General features: G+C 41.9%; 1 protein-coding gene and 1 long non-coding RNA gene across 4 annotated transcripts in view; one reads left to right on the forward strand and one right to left on the reverse strand.

The window, feature by feature from the left end:
- Positions 1-7,605, reverse strand: part of HBS1L (HBS1 like translational GTPase) — a 56,108-nt gene extending 48,503 nt beyond the window's left edge. For both annotated transcript variants that reach the window (XM_084827588.1, XM_084827587.1), the window contains exons 1-3: positions 7,400-7,605; positions 1,972-2,037; positions 471-599 (exon numbers count right to left, since the gene is read on the reverse strand). In XM_084827588.1, the coding sequence (XP_084683714.1) occupies positions 471-599; positions 1,972-2,037; positions 7,400-7,442 (238 nt within the window). In that variant the 5' untranslated portion in view covers positions 7,443-7,605. The remainder of the gene's footprint in view (positions 1-470; positions 600-1,971; positions 2,038-7,399) is intronic.
- On the forward strand, positions 6,806-15,688 carry LOC146359564 (uncharacterized). 2 transcript variants are annotated; one of them, XR_014786696.1, is made up of 4 exons: positions 6,806-6,869; positions 9,356-9,419; positions 10,230-10,365; positions 14,868-15,688. It is a non-coding gene; the product is annotated as an uncharacterized LOC146359564 (long non-coding RNA). The 2 variants fall into 2 exon arrangements; XR_014786697.1 differs by lacking the exon at positions 10,230-10,365.
- The last annotated feature ends 338 nt before the right edge of the window (positions 15,689-16,026 follow it).

Raw genomic sequence — 16,026 nt, forward strand, 5'->3', positions numbered from 1 at the left:
TGAAATAAACAAAAAATAAAAATATTAGAACTCCTCCACAAGCCATATTCATGGGTCTAGCTACAGAAGGAACCCACCACATCAGAGCCAATCCTGCTCAGGCTGTGAACTTCCCAGCCTGAGTGAAACTGGTCTGACAGAGGCCCCTGGGTCACCATGACTTCCATCTCCATGCAGCCAGCTTCCATGAGGGCCCATTAGAAGAGACTTGAAGTATGAGCTATCTGATAGGTGAGGGTAAAGGGAGTGATACCAGGTCTCCCCCATCTGTCCACCAACTAGTCCCTGATTATTAAAACTGACAACTTTAATGCAGACTTCAATTTGACATAATTGTGTCAGTTCTTTCAAATGCAAATGCTCCAATGGCAAATCAATCACATCAGTTTATTGGTCAAAATCACAGTATTTCTACAAACCAGTTAAAGAACACAAGATCTAAACATATTAATTGACTTTTCAATAATTACCTTTTTCGACTCCAGTTAGTTGGTGACTGGAGACACAATTGCTAAGGTCTTTATCTTCATAGCTATATTCTTCTAATGTCTCAGCAAATGCTGAAGGCTTATCCCGTCTTGAATAGATAAACTGAGCAGCTATAACATAAATCAACAGCAAAACAGTTCAATCATCTTATTTATTTTTATTTATTTACAACATGTGTATACCACTCCATCTCTGAAACAGATTCTGGAGCAGTGAGCATAAGAGGTAAAACAGTAAAAAGATAAAAAGAATTCAAACACCTTATTAAAATTATTTTTTAAAAAACAGAATGCCAATAAAAACTATGGCTGGTCAGTTAAAGAATGCTTCCTGAAATAGAGCTGTTTTCAGGAGGCACGAGAAGCAACACAGTGTTGGCGCCTGCCTGACCTTCCAGGACAGGGAGTTCCAAAGAAAGGAGGCCACCTTTCTTCTCTGGGTGGACTCCAATTGGGCCAAAGGTCCATGTGGAGCCACCAAGACCATGCCCTCTGATTACCTCAGTGACCGGACAGGTTGGTAATGGAGAAGACACTCTCTCAGGGTATCCTGGTCCCAAGTTGTTTAGGGCTTTTAAACCAGGCCCAGTAGCAAAAAGGCAGCCAGTACAGTTCCCTCAGCAAAGGAGTTGCATGCTGAAAAGGGGCAGCTCCCAACAACAACTGAGCTGCTTCATTCTGCACTAGCTCCATCTTTCAGAGCAGCTTTGTAACTCCGCAGACCCCTTCTGTATTCATAACTCTTTTATGTTAATTTAAGAAATGTCCTAAATAATCTTATTTGTTAAAGTTTGCAGAAAAGCAAATCTTTATTATTCTAATTATTCACAGTAGACTTTTCTGTAAATTTGATTCAAATTTCTAGTTTCTTTTACTCTTAACAATTCAGAATTCAGTTATGATCTACACATTGTGAAGAACAGCTAGTTTGGCTTTAGAATACTTTATTTTAGTTAAAGATTATTTTATTAAAGATCATGATTAAACGTAATTTGTTTTTGGAGTACTCATAGTCAGAGCTGTAAGACAATCAGTTTGGGTGATCAGTTCAATGGTCGTAAGGCAGGGGTGAGTAACTTGTGGCCCTCCAGATGTTTAGGCCTACAACTCCCATAAGCCCTAGCTGATGGTGACAGATGATGGGAATTGTAGGCCAAAATACCTGGAGGGCCATAAATTCCCCACCCTGTCCTAAGTGATAGGAAGATGTGTCAGTCAGGAAGATTTAGTCAGAGATTAATTCTAATCCAGCCTCTACAAGCAATCTTAGGCAAGACACTTTAGCAATTTCTACCTTCATTCTTCCTCCCACTCGCTGCCTTACCAAAATATGCTGCAAAAATTCTGACACACATTCTTATTAGCCATCTATGAAGCACCAAAGCAGAAAGCCCTTTCAAAGCTGGAATTCCTAATGCTACCAAACACATCTCCTTTGCATCAAGTGGGGCACCAAACAATAATGGTCAAATATTAAACTAACCTGTTGAAGGTGAAATGCAATAATCATCTTCAACAGACTGTCCATAAAGATCATCTTCTTCAAAGTCTAAGAAGCAAAAATACAATTAAACTTCATATAAGTGGAACTTTAGATAACTTCCTTATATGCATTGGTGTAACAAACATTAAGCTACACTACAGCTCAAAGGCATGTCCACACAGGCACTTTTTACGCGTAGGTATAAGGCAGTGTAATTTCTGAAACATAAAAAATACAAATTCCTGCATTCATAGCTTCTTCAGAGCCAACTACGTTATGATCCAGTACTTATCCTCTTTTCAAGAATGAAACTATATCAGGTACTTTCAGGCTATTTCCTTACCCCAATAAGTGTACTGCTTACTACTCACCCATAGGCCGAGTTTGCATGATGGTTTATTTTTCTGAATTAGCCTTGATGGTTTATCGTGTCATCCGTGACTGGTTTGCCCCAACCACCGTTGTTTATTTAGCCAAAATAAGCCACCCTGATAAGCCATGGTCGGCAGTGAGGTTTATTTTAACCATCGTGGCTTATCGTGTCGTCTGGTGTTCCAGAGTGGTTTAAACAGATTGCCTACTGAGTAGCATGGCAAGAACAGTCAAAACTGCTGCCACCACTCTGCTCCTCTCAGGCGAGCTCTGCTTCTGAGATCTGCCTAGCAACAGATTGTGCTCTCAGCCCATCTCCACCCTCACCCCTTCCTCGGTGGTGCACTCCGCAAACTTCCAAAGTGTCAAAACCCCACATTTCCCATGGAGAGGTATGCCATGCAGGGCTTTAGTTCTGCCTTGGGTGCCTCCCCACAAAGGAAACCTGTGTATGAAATTTTGTCCCGTTCCTGCAAACTTCCAACAGTTTAGAGCCACCGCTCCCTTTTTGGTGTGGGAGGGCATGCGGAAAGAGTGGTCGGGACTGGGGCAGTGGTGAGCAGTGCGGCACAGCTTGGGTAGCATGATGGCAGTGGGGGTGCTGGGATGTGGGTAGGATCGACACTGAGGTGAGATTGGCAGCGACAAGGTAGAGACAGAAGAAGACGGCTCATAGCACATAGCCAGCCAATTGGCGAGAGGAACATGACATAGCTCCAGTGCAAGGGTCCGCCATGAATGGTATCCAGCACAAAGGAAGCTGGGATACCATCCTGGCCAGGCGGGAGGACTCCATAGGTAGGAGGGGCGGGGGGGAATAAACTACTCTGCATAGCTTGTCCAATTGTGTGAAGGATCACAGTAGGTTATAAACCACCATGGCTTAAAGTGACATGCAAACCTGCCTATAGATTTCTTTGCAGAAAAAACAGCATTTCTAAATTCTACAAATACTCAAATAATTATTGGGAGATGATTAATGCATGAAAACTACAAACACATATGCCAAAATAAGAATGCCTCCATACATCAATTTGTATTATGTAGAACTTCAGGTTTCATGGCATATTTGGCTTTCTTTACAGCAGAATACTGTCTGCTTCAAGAAGAGTCTGAGCCAACAGCCTGCTATTAAAAATAATGCACACATTTAAATCATGCAATCTTAATTTTGTTTATTAATATACTTTTTCTGGCTGCAGAATTTAAGGGGTTTTGACAAATACCAGCAGTTTCCAGCACTGTAAATAAGCCAGTCCTCATGTAACACTCTCTCTCTCTAGTAAAGATGAACCACATTCTGAAAATATTTGCTCTCAGTTAATCTTAAAGTCCTCTTCATGAATCTATGCTTTCCTTCGCAAATGATAAAAGCCATTTTAAAAAATCCTTAAATGCAGGAGTCCGAAGTAATAGTTGCTTTATACTAGTCTTCAAAGTTATTGCGATGTCACAACTTGTTTCAAATAACAATCTTAGGGTACAATCCTATGCACGTTTAGAGAGAAAGAAGTCCTACAACTCCCAGCATTCTTCAGCTAGGATGGCTGTCTTCGGAATGCTGGGAGTTGTAAGACATTTCTCTGTCCCAACCTGCATACGTTTGCACCCTAAGCGTATTAAGCAATGCCCTGTCACTTTTCCCCTAACACTGTACCTTTAAAAATACAATTTAGGCCTCAAAGCTTAAGTATGGAGACATCATATTCCTGAACTTTAGGACTAAGGTCTAAAATATTATTTTCCTATAGAACACTTGCAAAGGAAATGTATGAAAATGTCACAACATGAGGGAATATTATAGTACAAGTGCAGTAATCATACCAACATTGTGTTGAAAATAGAGAGTGAGGGTGAGTTGTAGGATCTTCTTGTTTAAATTTTTTGAAGGAAAAGTTGAACATGCACCTAGCAGGAAATCTTTGAGTACAGTGGATTGGACAAGACAGCCCATGCCATCCCTCCCATCTCTTATAGATAATTCCACAGATTATAACAGGGATGACTGGTTTTCTCATTGCAGCTTTGTCTACTTTCCCCCTTATTTAATTTGGCACTTGAACCTCTGGCTTGTAAAATAAGAGCTGATGCCCAAATTAAAGGGTTACTGGTTGGTGAAGGCAAAAAAAAATGATGATTGTCATGTACAATGATATTTTAGTAGTTAGATCTTAATCATTTAGTTATTGAGCTAAGTTTATAAAGTGTACAATCCTATACATGTTTAGAGAGAGAGAAAAGTCCTACAACTCCCAGCTTTCCCCAGCCAGCATGGGAGTTGTAGAACTTTTTCTACAAAAGGCTTGCCCCTTAATTTTATTTTCATTATTATCTATCTTTAAACATTTATGATAAAATAGGCAAAATCCAATATTATGCCCTAGGGCAAAATAAACAGAATAACTTAAATTTAATGCATTGCAAGTGAAATATAAGGGCTTATTGGTGATGGCAGTTAAAATAAAACTAACATGGTGGAGCCAATTTAGATCCATTACTGACAGAAATAGTAAGGGATTTTGAAAAGCCAGTATTGCTCTGCAATTATCTCTTTGGGATAAAATAAATATAATTAAAATGGCTGTGCCTTCCTTAGATTATATACATATTCCAAGGTCTTCCAACAATAATTGCAAGTACATAGTTCATTAAAATAGATCAGTTGTTTAGAACATTAATAGATCCTAACAGTAGAGTAGCTATAGTATATACTAAATTGCATTTACTAGTTTAAGCTGCGAGTTCAACTTCCAAAACATAAAGCAAAGGCAACAAAGAGTCCTGTGGAACCTTAAAGACTAATGAATTTATGGCATAAGCTTTCATGTGCCCACTAACACAGCTACCCCTCTCCAAGTTTAAAGTTTCATCATTGAACATATGCTCATACCTGAGGTCATGACATAGTCTAGTAAGATCAATGTCAGTATTACAAAGTGGGTTCTATGAGAAATACATATTTAACATCAGTGATTACCATGGCCACATTAAGCATCTAAATAAGTCAGACACGCCACCTATCATCAAAGGAGATGAATGACAAATTTGGTTACATTGTGCTGACTTACAACAATTTGATCCATATAATCATTTACTTTTGTCAATAAAGGGTAACCCCAAATTATTGATTTTTTAAAAAAATGGAAAGACTAGGTTATGCTGCTGTAATCATTTGACAGTATTTTATGAATGACTGCAGCATTTTATTAACATCCGATTTAACGTAACAAAAAATCCCAAATGCAGTCATGCCCATTGGTGCAAAACATTGGGCCAGATGCATGCATTGTGTCTGATGCATATATAATAATTTGGAAATGGAATCACTCCAAAGATGGAATAAAAATTCTATTTACTAACTGCAGGATACTGAAGGGTAGTCAGGTAATTATTTTATAGTCAGTCTGTGAGAAGTTTGTTCAAAAGAGTTTGCAATACATACATTGCAAATCAAATACACCTTAAATCAATTCAATTTTCAAAGCTCATACAACAAAATAATATTTTGTGCTTGCTAGACATTACAATTAAGGTGTAGAAAGTTGGCTTGCTTAGATACAAGGTGGCACTGAGCTTCATTAACATGAAGCTGTTCTAAGCAAAATCATTAAAATGAGATGTGTTTTAGTATTTCAGCCTGGCTTTGAATATTATGGGTACAATCCAGCCAAACTATTTGAAGTGTCACCCATTTCAATGGGACAAATGTAGGCATGTGCTTCACATCCCCACTAAAGTAAATGAGAGCTAGAAATGCTTAGCTCTAGATACATTTTGCCCATTTTTTCTTTCACATAAACTATTTTGGGGGCATTTCCCACAATTTGGAAACTATCATATTAGCAGCAGTTTGGGCGGAATCATGGTTTCTAGTGGAGCAGAAACTCATTTTAAGAAACTGGAAAACAAAACTTGCATGCACCCAGTTATGAATACTGAAATGCCCTTACAGGAAAAGGGAATATTTCGTTGATGTGCCAGATCTGATCTTCTTGATGCAATTTGAGGTTTTTAAAAAAATTATACATCTGGCCTCCAGTGGTAGCGTTGTTCGTCACTATTAGATGGTATTATCTTCTTATATAATGGTTTAATAATAAAGAAGCTATAGTACTTTATAATCATTTATTCTGATATGTGTTAAGTACAGCATTTATAAGCTCCATAGAGAATTATACACGAATGCTGCATTTATATAAAATTCGTAAAGCATAATTAAAAATAGCTTTCTGGAAACAAGTATTTAAAAACACTTACTTTAAAGGCACAATAAATAGGTGTGCCTTTAAACCTCTTCTTTGTACAATATTTAAACACAACAGGTGCAGTAACGCCAAGTGATTCACGTACATTCCACTGACACGTTTTCTATGCAGGCAAGATTTTACCTCCTCTTTCTTTCAACACTGGCCAATCAGCTGCCCCCGCTTGCAGGCAACTAAACATGACGCAACAGCCTTGCCCTTTTTGCTTTTAGAATCCACCAATAACAGGCGCACCATCTCTAATCATGGAGGCTCCAGATGGTTTGTTGTTGTTTATATCTTCTGCTAATCCTCTCCTCCGTGTCTTTTCTAATCCTTTTTTTTTTTTAAGCCATTTAGCCTTAGCGGCCTTCATGACAAAATGCAGTAACTTTAATTCCATATGTCAGGTTCAAAATGGATTCACCCTGTCGGGGCCAGCTGAGATTCAGGCCCCGAAGCCCCCCTCATCTGCGCACTGGTACCCTTTGCGGTGAACCATCTGGCAAAACAGGGGGAGGGGGCTGGCTCACGAGGGGGCTTCCTCGAAAGAGCACCTACCCGCACAGAACTCGACTCACCTTGTGCCAACCAGCCTCCGCACGCACACCCACCCCTCCCCCCGGCTACCACCGCCACCCCTTGATATCCGCCCCCCCGACCCGTAGCCAGGCAGACCCCAGGTGTGTTAGTGACGTCACTGGCACTCTCCCTCCTTCCTTCTCCCCTCCCGTCACGGGCCTGGCAGGGCTGCCGCCGCCGGGCCTTCTCGGGAGGGAAAGAGGGTCTTCCTGGGCACAGCAGCTCTCTACCTTCGTCGTAGTTATAGCCGCGCACGTTCCTGTGCCGGGCCATGGCGAGCGCGCCGATGGAGACCTGAGGTAGAGGGGGAGAGGCTAGGCCTCGTACACCCCCTTAGAGCTGGCGCCTACAGCGCCCCCGGGCCAACATGTTGTTGGCTTGGGCCTACCAGGCGCTGCCCCGCCCTCCTCTCCGCAGGGCTGCTCGCGCATGCGCCACTCGACCCGCTCGCTTTCCGTCCCTCGCTAAGGCGCGTGCGCGACCCGGGGATACGTTTTAGCGGCGCGCGGGCGCTGCGTGCTGCCCCCGTCCGGCCTGGCGTGTCTTTGTTAGTTCGCGCTTACCTGGCGCTACGTCAGGTTTACTGCCCGGTCGCGCAGCCAATCAGGGCCGGCGTATCTTGGCGCTCTTGCAGAGGCAGCGGGCGCGTGTTTACTCGGGAGGAAGTCCCTGTGAGTTCAGCGGGCCTCACTCCGAGGAGCTGCGCAGCCGACTTCAGCCTCTAGACCAGGCAGACGCACGCAGGAGAAGCCAGGGAGGCCCGTCACACACGTCCCCTCCACACCGTAATTATTGACGCCCCAGGACGTGGCATATCCCCCCCAGGGCTAGTATGGGACCAGTAACTTCCGCCGGTGTATGTATCTGTGGCCAGGTAGTAGGCCAGCCAACTAGGTGTTTAGGTAAGAAATACCTGCTACTACTCACTACATTATCCTATCCTTCCCCTAAGCAGAACAGAGCAGCATACATAACCCCGCACTTTTAGCCTCACAACAACTTTGTGAGGTAGGTTAGGCTGACTGACAGGCTGACTGGCCCGTGGTCACCCAGTGAGCTTCATTACAATCTGATACACGCTTACCTAGGAGTCTCACTAAATCCAATGAGGCATACTGCTGAGTAGATGGGTACAAGATTGCACTGTGTGTGAGGAGTTGAACCTGTGCCTCTCCTGCTATAGTCTAGCACGTTATTGCTGCTGCACACTGGTTCTCTGATGCGAAGGTCCAAAACAATCCTAAAGCATGATTATAAGCACCATATTTTTGCCCTTTTTTTTTAAGATTAATTGAAACTACGGTGGTAAAAGCATGGTACTTTGCTCATGGACAACTCATTTCAAATCTCAGTTTAATAGCTGTCTCATTGCATGGCAGTTGGTATGTCTCTTTCCTTTGGTAGAAGTTCCTTGTCTGTAAAATGGGCATAATAATACCTTTTCTCATACAGTTATTGGGAGGAAGAAGGGAAAAGACGGTAAGATTTGTCATGACAGAAGTGCTAGAGAAAATATTAGAAGCGTGGTGCTTCAAGTATAAGTTCTTCAGTACAATGCATTATTTTTCATTTCATTCAATGAATCTGTTAACCAAGGAAAATGGACCAAATCATCAACTTGTTAGCATATTATTTAAATTTCTTTTTCAGTCTGTTGTAAAGCTCTATTGCGCATTGCTAAAACAAATACACTATCTTTTAAGGACTAATCTTTTATGACGGATGTCTTCTCCATTTTATAAATCTACTTGAAAGCCTATCTGATAAAAATTCATGCCTGCAGTATGGTGATTCTTTTATATCAATGTGCTTGTCACTCTGCCCTTTAAAAAAATATAGTAATACCACAGAGTTGGGTGGATATTGAAAATATGCAAGGTCTTGATAATGAGACACATTACCCACAAATTTTACAAGAAACAGTTTACCAAAAAAAAAAAAAGCATCGGGCAATTTGGCTTCTTGTAGTAATATGCACGTTTTTAAACACAATGTGCCTAAAGGTATTAGTTTGTGTAATTGTGACAAAATAAACCCTCATAGTGCTGCATATCAAAAATGGCATCATACATAATTTTCACTACATGTTGATTATTTCCATGTGAAGAATGTCATGTGCTGAGTAGACCTTTCTAGGTAAGCCTTGTACAAGTCACTATGTCTTACCTCCATTTCTCTATCTGCAGAAATGGGAATAATAACTATCTCACACAATCGTTGAGAAGATGGTAAATGGAATTTGTTTTCCAGGTAAGATGGTTGTCACATCCCCTCTGCAAGCTGGTCTATTCTGTCCTTTACCATATTTAGTTCCCATTCTATCCTTTGCTCTGTCTCATTGAAATGGTGAAGGACTCATGCTGTTCGTTCACTTGCCATCTGTACTTCTCCACTAAGGACTGCTTGCTGTCCCCGCTGCAGTTTTGATCTCCTAAAGTCTTGGCACAAAGAGAGGTTTGGAGGTATAAGCAGCAGTGTAGTGGTGGCGGGTTGCGCCAGGGCGTTGCTCTGGCATTTTTTTTGAAGCCAGCCCCCAGCCGGGTCACAGTCTGCTAGAGGAGGAGGAGGAGGGGGCAGAGGGAGTGTGGGCGGTTTCCTCTTGGCTGCCGGCCAGACAAAGGGAGCTAGCAAGAGAGGGCGCCTGAGGGAGCTCTGCAGCATCCTCCCCCCCCCCCCGCTTCTCCTCCTCAGCTCTTGGCTTCTCCTTCTGTCCCTGCTCCGTGCCTGCACGCCCAGTGCAGCCCTCATCTTCTGCAATACTGGCCACCCGTTCAGGGCTGCTGCTGGCCATGGCGGCGGGAGCGGGGCGCTGCCACCATTATTTACTTATGGGGCAGGGCGGCTGGCTGGGTTGTGCCAGTTTTTAGGGTTTATCACACAATCCTATGCATGTTTACTCAGAAGTCAGTCCCACTATGTTCAGTTGCCAATTGAGCTTTCTCCCAGGTAAGTATGCGTAGGACTGCAGCCTTAGCTGCCTTCCCAAGATCTCTGTAAATTTAATTCGAAATAAACACCCATTGGATTGCACTGTTAATCCTTGAACATTAATTTCTACAGTAAGCAGAAGTGCCAAATGCAACCTGCTCTGTCAGCTACACTTTTTGGTACAAGGTTGGCATGTATCTGGGCAAACAACCCCTGCTGGAGGGAAGAGAAACAGAAAAAATTCAGTTGGGGGGAGAGGAGAAAGAAGGTAGGTGTGTGTGTGTGGTTCAATCCAGCTGGTTGTGTGGACATTTCTGTTGCTAGATGGGAGAGATATAATGAAGGAGCTTAGGAAAGGCTAATGGGTAATGTTGGGGCGCTAAGGGAGTGTGCAAGGGGGATGTTTAAATGAGAAGCGTTCTGTCCATGAGGGCTGAGTTGAGAGGGTGAAGCTTCCATAGAGTATCATATTTTGAAAACCTAAAATGTTTGTGTTTGAGTGAGTGAGTGAGTGAGTGAGTGAAAAAGGTTAACACCCCTGCATTTTTTTTCTCAGACGTCCAGTTGAAATACCACTGCCTTACTCTCAGCTGCACTGTTTTTAGATCCCAGTTGAAGGCTGTATATCTTACAAGGTTGTGCAATCTTAGAAGGGGCATGGCTGTGGGGGAGAGGGTGGCTGTGACTGTCACGAAGGGACCCTGCACTTCTGAATTTGCTGCTACACTACTGGGTATAAGTTGGGGCAGGCTATGTTTATTTTTTTTTAATTGGATATTTCTGTATCACCCTTCAGAGCAGAATACCCTATCAAGTTCTCAGTAAAATGCTAAAACAATCTAAAAGTTAAAAATACAAATCACAGTAACAATAACATGAAAGCATTTCACTCCACAGCAATACTAAAATAGGAGCAACAGCACCTTTATGCAGTTAAAAACAGGTCGTTGAGACACTTTGTTTTGACAAAAAGGCTGTGGAAAGGTCTATGGGGTTTTGCTCTCTTCATATTTCAAGAGTGTATGTGTCCTAAGAACCTGTTGTCCTCTTTATTCTGTACAGATCTGCATTGACATTATTGTTGTGTTTTGAGTGCCTTTAATTTTGGATGACTGTAAGACAGGTTAGGCAACATGGCACCCATGGCCACTTTTCTTAGTACTTACTGAGGTGCCCTACCACTCCTATTTCTTTCTTTTTTAAAATAACAAAATCTCTTATTGACAGCTGGGATCACTTCAAAGCAAAGTGAAGACCTCTAGCTGCTCCCATCTTCTTTTCCCATGAATGCCTCTGGGCCATACATGGGGCTCAGAGACATTCACAGGAAATGAAGATAGCAGGTGGCTGAAGGCAGATGCTTTCATCTGGAGCATGCACATTTTGAGGTGGTGACCTGGACAGTTTCTCAAATTGCCTAATGTGTCCACAGGCCCAAAAAGGTTACCTATCCCTGGTTTAAGGCACCAGGGTCTAAGCACAAAGGATAGGATGCCACCTACTACAATAACCATTCCCACCATGCCACATGCCATCTCTGCCCATGTGTAGTCTGTGGAAGGCCTAGTATGTTTTTATTGTACCACCTGTGTTCCTTGAACCAGTGTGCAGGCTTTCTGGCTGCACCAGCTCAAAGTAGAGTCTAGCAACCTTACTCTGATAGAACACAGCATCGGAGGCCAATAGAAAGCCATTTATTCATGCTGCAAATGTCTATCCAAAGTGTACACAACTATGTGGGAAAAGGTTTGTTGAATACACACAAACTCCATACACACAAGGAGTATCAGCCACTTCTTTGATTGGTGCTACAATAATAAACATGAATTATTAGTGCCTGATGTTTGTTTTTTTCGTCCCAGTTCCTTTTCCTAACTTTATTTATTAAGGGAGCAATCCTATCATAATAGGCAGCTGCCTCCAAACTCGGAGGCGACCACCTATCCATTGCAGGGCAGGCGGAGCGCGGAGGGGATCTTCTCCACGCTCTGGCTGCCCTGCGTTTTGTGGCTAGATGGCCAATTTCGGCTGCCTAGCCGCAGGACTTTGGAGTGGGGGGGAGGCCGGACGATGCATAGGAAGTGTCATACCAGCACTTTCGCACTTCCCATCCCCTTTGGCCCCACGCTGCTCATCTGAGTGCAGAGCCTGGGGACAATCCACCCCACCTATGAGGCAGCAGTGGAGCAGGTGCGAAGGTGGTTTTCCGGGAACCGACCTCACACCGTGGGTTCTGTGGTCGGTTCCCAGAAACCGAACAATCCTATGGCTGTCTAGCCACTGTCTAGCACTCATAGGATAGGTGGCCGCCTCTGAACTCGGAGGCAACCACCTATCCAATTTAGGCCAGGAGCAGCATGGAGGGGATCGTCCCCTCTGCTTCAGCCAGCCTGCATTTGCAGCTAGACAGCCAATTTTGGCTGTCTAGCCACAGGAAGGCAGAGTGGGAGGCGGACACCAGCCGATGCATAGGAAGCATCGGAACAGCACTTCCACCCTCCCTGCCCCAGCATACCCCCAGGAACGCTCTGTTTTTGCCGCTTCATGCTCCTCTTCCGAGTGCGTATCTGTTGTGCACTGTCTACAAGGCAGTGCGGGAGGGGGTGGAGGTTGGCTGACTAGAGGTCATAGGATTGTGCCCTAATTTATTTATTTCTATACCGCCCAATAGATGAAGCTCTCTGGGCAGTTCACATGTCCTTAATATTGTAAGCTTGCAGACAGGAACTGTGTTATTCCTTTTTAAGATTCTCTAGGCACCTTCTTGGCTAAAAAGTGGGGTAAAAATGCTTTAAATAATAAAATAACAAAAGCGTTGTTTAACTCAATAGCAACATGTTTTACTGAAAGAGGAATGAATATTCCAATTACGTTTTCTGAGTTTGCACAGAATTTCACCCAGAATAACATTAAAGCATTGTTTCAAATTGAAAATGTTTTAAACAAGTTTTTAATACATTAAGACACTACAAAGATTAGATTAACTGTCATTGTACAAACAATTACCCGGCCAAGTATTTACTTAATCTCTTTTCAGTCTTATTGCTATATAAAGCCAAAGTTTGAAGTATTCCATCTTATCAGTCACACATAACCCATCGTGTCTTAAGCTGGCAACTGGAGAGTAAAGAGACAGTAGAACAGTCTTCGTTTAAATGTTTAATTGATGCACCTTGATGTAACCTTAAAAATGAAATATATAGCATGAAGTTGTCCACTATAGATAAATGTAATAGGACAATTAATAATGGGAGTAATTTTATCAATTTTTCACCAGGGATGCATGTACTGAGTAGAAAACAACTTAACTAGGCAACTGCTGCTGTTACGCTGAAACCTAATATAACAGAGTGAATTAACAGAGTACAATAGGCCTTTCCTCATTGTTGTGAGTGGTGTTTAGCTACAGTATAGTGCCATTGTGGACCAATGGATAAGAACTTTAACTTTTCCCTCTCTTCCAGTACTGTTCATACTTCAGTAATCATTAATGAAATCCTAAAGCATACTTCCATTGAACTCCGTGGAACTTACTTCTGCTTACACATGTTTAGGATTGGTCTGCTAGCTACTTAACTTTGCTCCTCTGGTGTGAACTTTTTTTGCTCTTGCGGTATTACGTTGCAGCAGATTAACAGAGGTTGACAAGGTTAAGCACTTATAAATGTTATTTACACATGATCTCTTTAAATCAGCAACATTGGGAGAAAAGTTACACTGTTTGGGGTAGTGAATGGATGGAAGTGTTACCTCAGAGTAACACATTTTATACACATGGGAATGCTTAAACTGACAGTCTGTTCAAGGGATATGCATATTTATTTATTTATAGTCTCTCACTGAATGCACCTCTCACACACTTAATTCTGTGAACAAATAGTTTCCCTGGGTTAGAAAAGTGTGTGTTTATAAGCATTGTCACATGGCAAGTAACACCTGCTGAGAGGAATAAGGAGCAACAGCTTGTGCCCTGCTAGGAATGAAGAGCTATAGTTATGGGCTGGTTGTTGTTTCCTCACAGCAAACCCTTGATTCTTTCTTGACAGAAAATTTGCATACTTTATACATAGTGTGCAAAATAGTAGATAGTTCATGCTTGAGTATATAGCTGAATGCGTTAACCTGATTAACCCATCTGAAAAGCAAGTTTCCAAGAACTTACTTGTGAGTAGCTAAGCAGGTAAAATATGGGCTTTAGGACCAATAAAATACAGTTGTAGAGTACAGTTAGTGATCACTACTGCCAGATCATGGGTTGGAATGAATACAGAGTTGGTGAATCCCAATCAAAGTCAATATTCTGTTGATATTTGCCCGTAGCAAAATGTTAGGGAACCAGTACATGGCTCAATTAGAGGTTACTTTCATAGTACAAACAGAGCTCTGGTCAGTGGCCATCTCTGCTCAGATATCTCCTGTTGTCATTATTGGAGAAGCTTCTCTGCTGTGATAAGCTTTTCCTTCCTCGTCTAAATGTAGACTGTAAACTCCTTGAGGCAGGAGTTTTCATTATGATACTATGTAAAGCACCATGTACAGTGTACATTGATCACACCAAATAAATAAATGAATGTATGCTGCTTAAATCTTCCTCTTCCCTGGAAAAAGAACTGCACAACCAAATACATGAAAGCACTGCCCTTAAGAGTACAAATGCATTGCATTTTTAACAGTTCTCTTAACTGGTATAAAAATTCATGATTGTTAATTATAATAGAAGTCTGGAAGAATTGCCAGCCATTTTAGTTATCCTTTGTTTCCCCCTCGCAGCTTCCCCAAAATGCAAGGAGAAAAGCAGAGCATTGGAGGCAGAAATAATATGTTATGAATATTTTTAGGAACCTGAGTCCCCTGGACTGCAAGGAGGTCAAATCAATCAATCCTAAAGGAAATAACCCTGACTGCTCATTGGAAGGACAGATACTGAAGCTGAAGCTCAAATATTTTGGCCACCTAATGCAAAGAGAAAAGTCACTGGAAAAGACCCTGATGCTGGGAAAGATTGAAGGCAAAAGGAGGAGGAGACAGCAGAGGATGAGATGGCTAGATAGCATCACCAATGCAATGAATATGAACTTGAGCACACTCCGGGAAAGAATGGAGGGCAGGAAGGCCTGGCATGCTATGGTCCATGGGGTCATGAAGAGTCGGACACGACTTAACGACTGAACAACAACATGTGGCAGTTCTATCATGTTTGCTTATATTAATTATTTAGGCTCAACAATTAACCTTTTCTAAAAGTACAAAGTTGATATACCCTGCATGAAAAGTTCAAGAAGTTTTCACAATAACACTGAGTGTAGCTCCCTGCAAGAAGCACTTTTCATAAAGCCACAGTCTTCATTTGTGGTTGGATTCTTGGTAGAAAACATCTCTTTACAAAAGTACCAGGTGTTATCTCACAATCTCACAAAGTGTAGGAAATAATGCAACTCTAGGTACTGAAAGGTTCTATGTAACAAAAAAGGGGAAAATAATGAGGCCCATAGCATATCAAACCAAAACCCCATCCTATTTCATCCCAATATCCAAGTTGTTCTTTATTTTCTATATATGGCAAATTAAAACTTCTAAAAATGCTAACTGAATTATTATTTGTAATGGTGATGATTGATTCAGACAGTCATACTTAAAGCAGGCCCATTAAAATGAGTGGGACTTCACTTAGTCATAACTAACTTGAGCTACTGATTTAAATGGTTCTAAGTATGGCTGTGTTTACTTAGGGTGTTCCCTACAAAATGCATATTTATTTGGATTACTATTACCAATTGTTTTGCTTTATTAAAAGTATGTAAATCTGAAAAAAGGTATTTTAATTAAAGTTTGCCCCAGGTGACAATAAGAAAGAACAGGAAACTAGTTCCCTAAATTGTTTGTGTTTAAGTGACTGAAGGTACAATCCTGTACTCAAGGTCTGCTAGCT

This window comes from Heloderma suspectum, chromosome 1 (genome assembly GCF_057233095.1).
Source record: "Heloderma suspectum isolate Gila_16-S chromosome 1, 16-S_ref, whole genome shotgun sequence".
NCBI lineage: Eukaryota > Metazoa > Chordata > Lepidosauria > Squamata > Helodermatidae > Heloderma > Heloderma suspectum.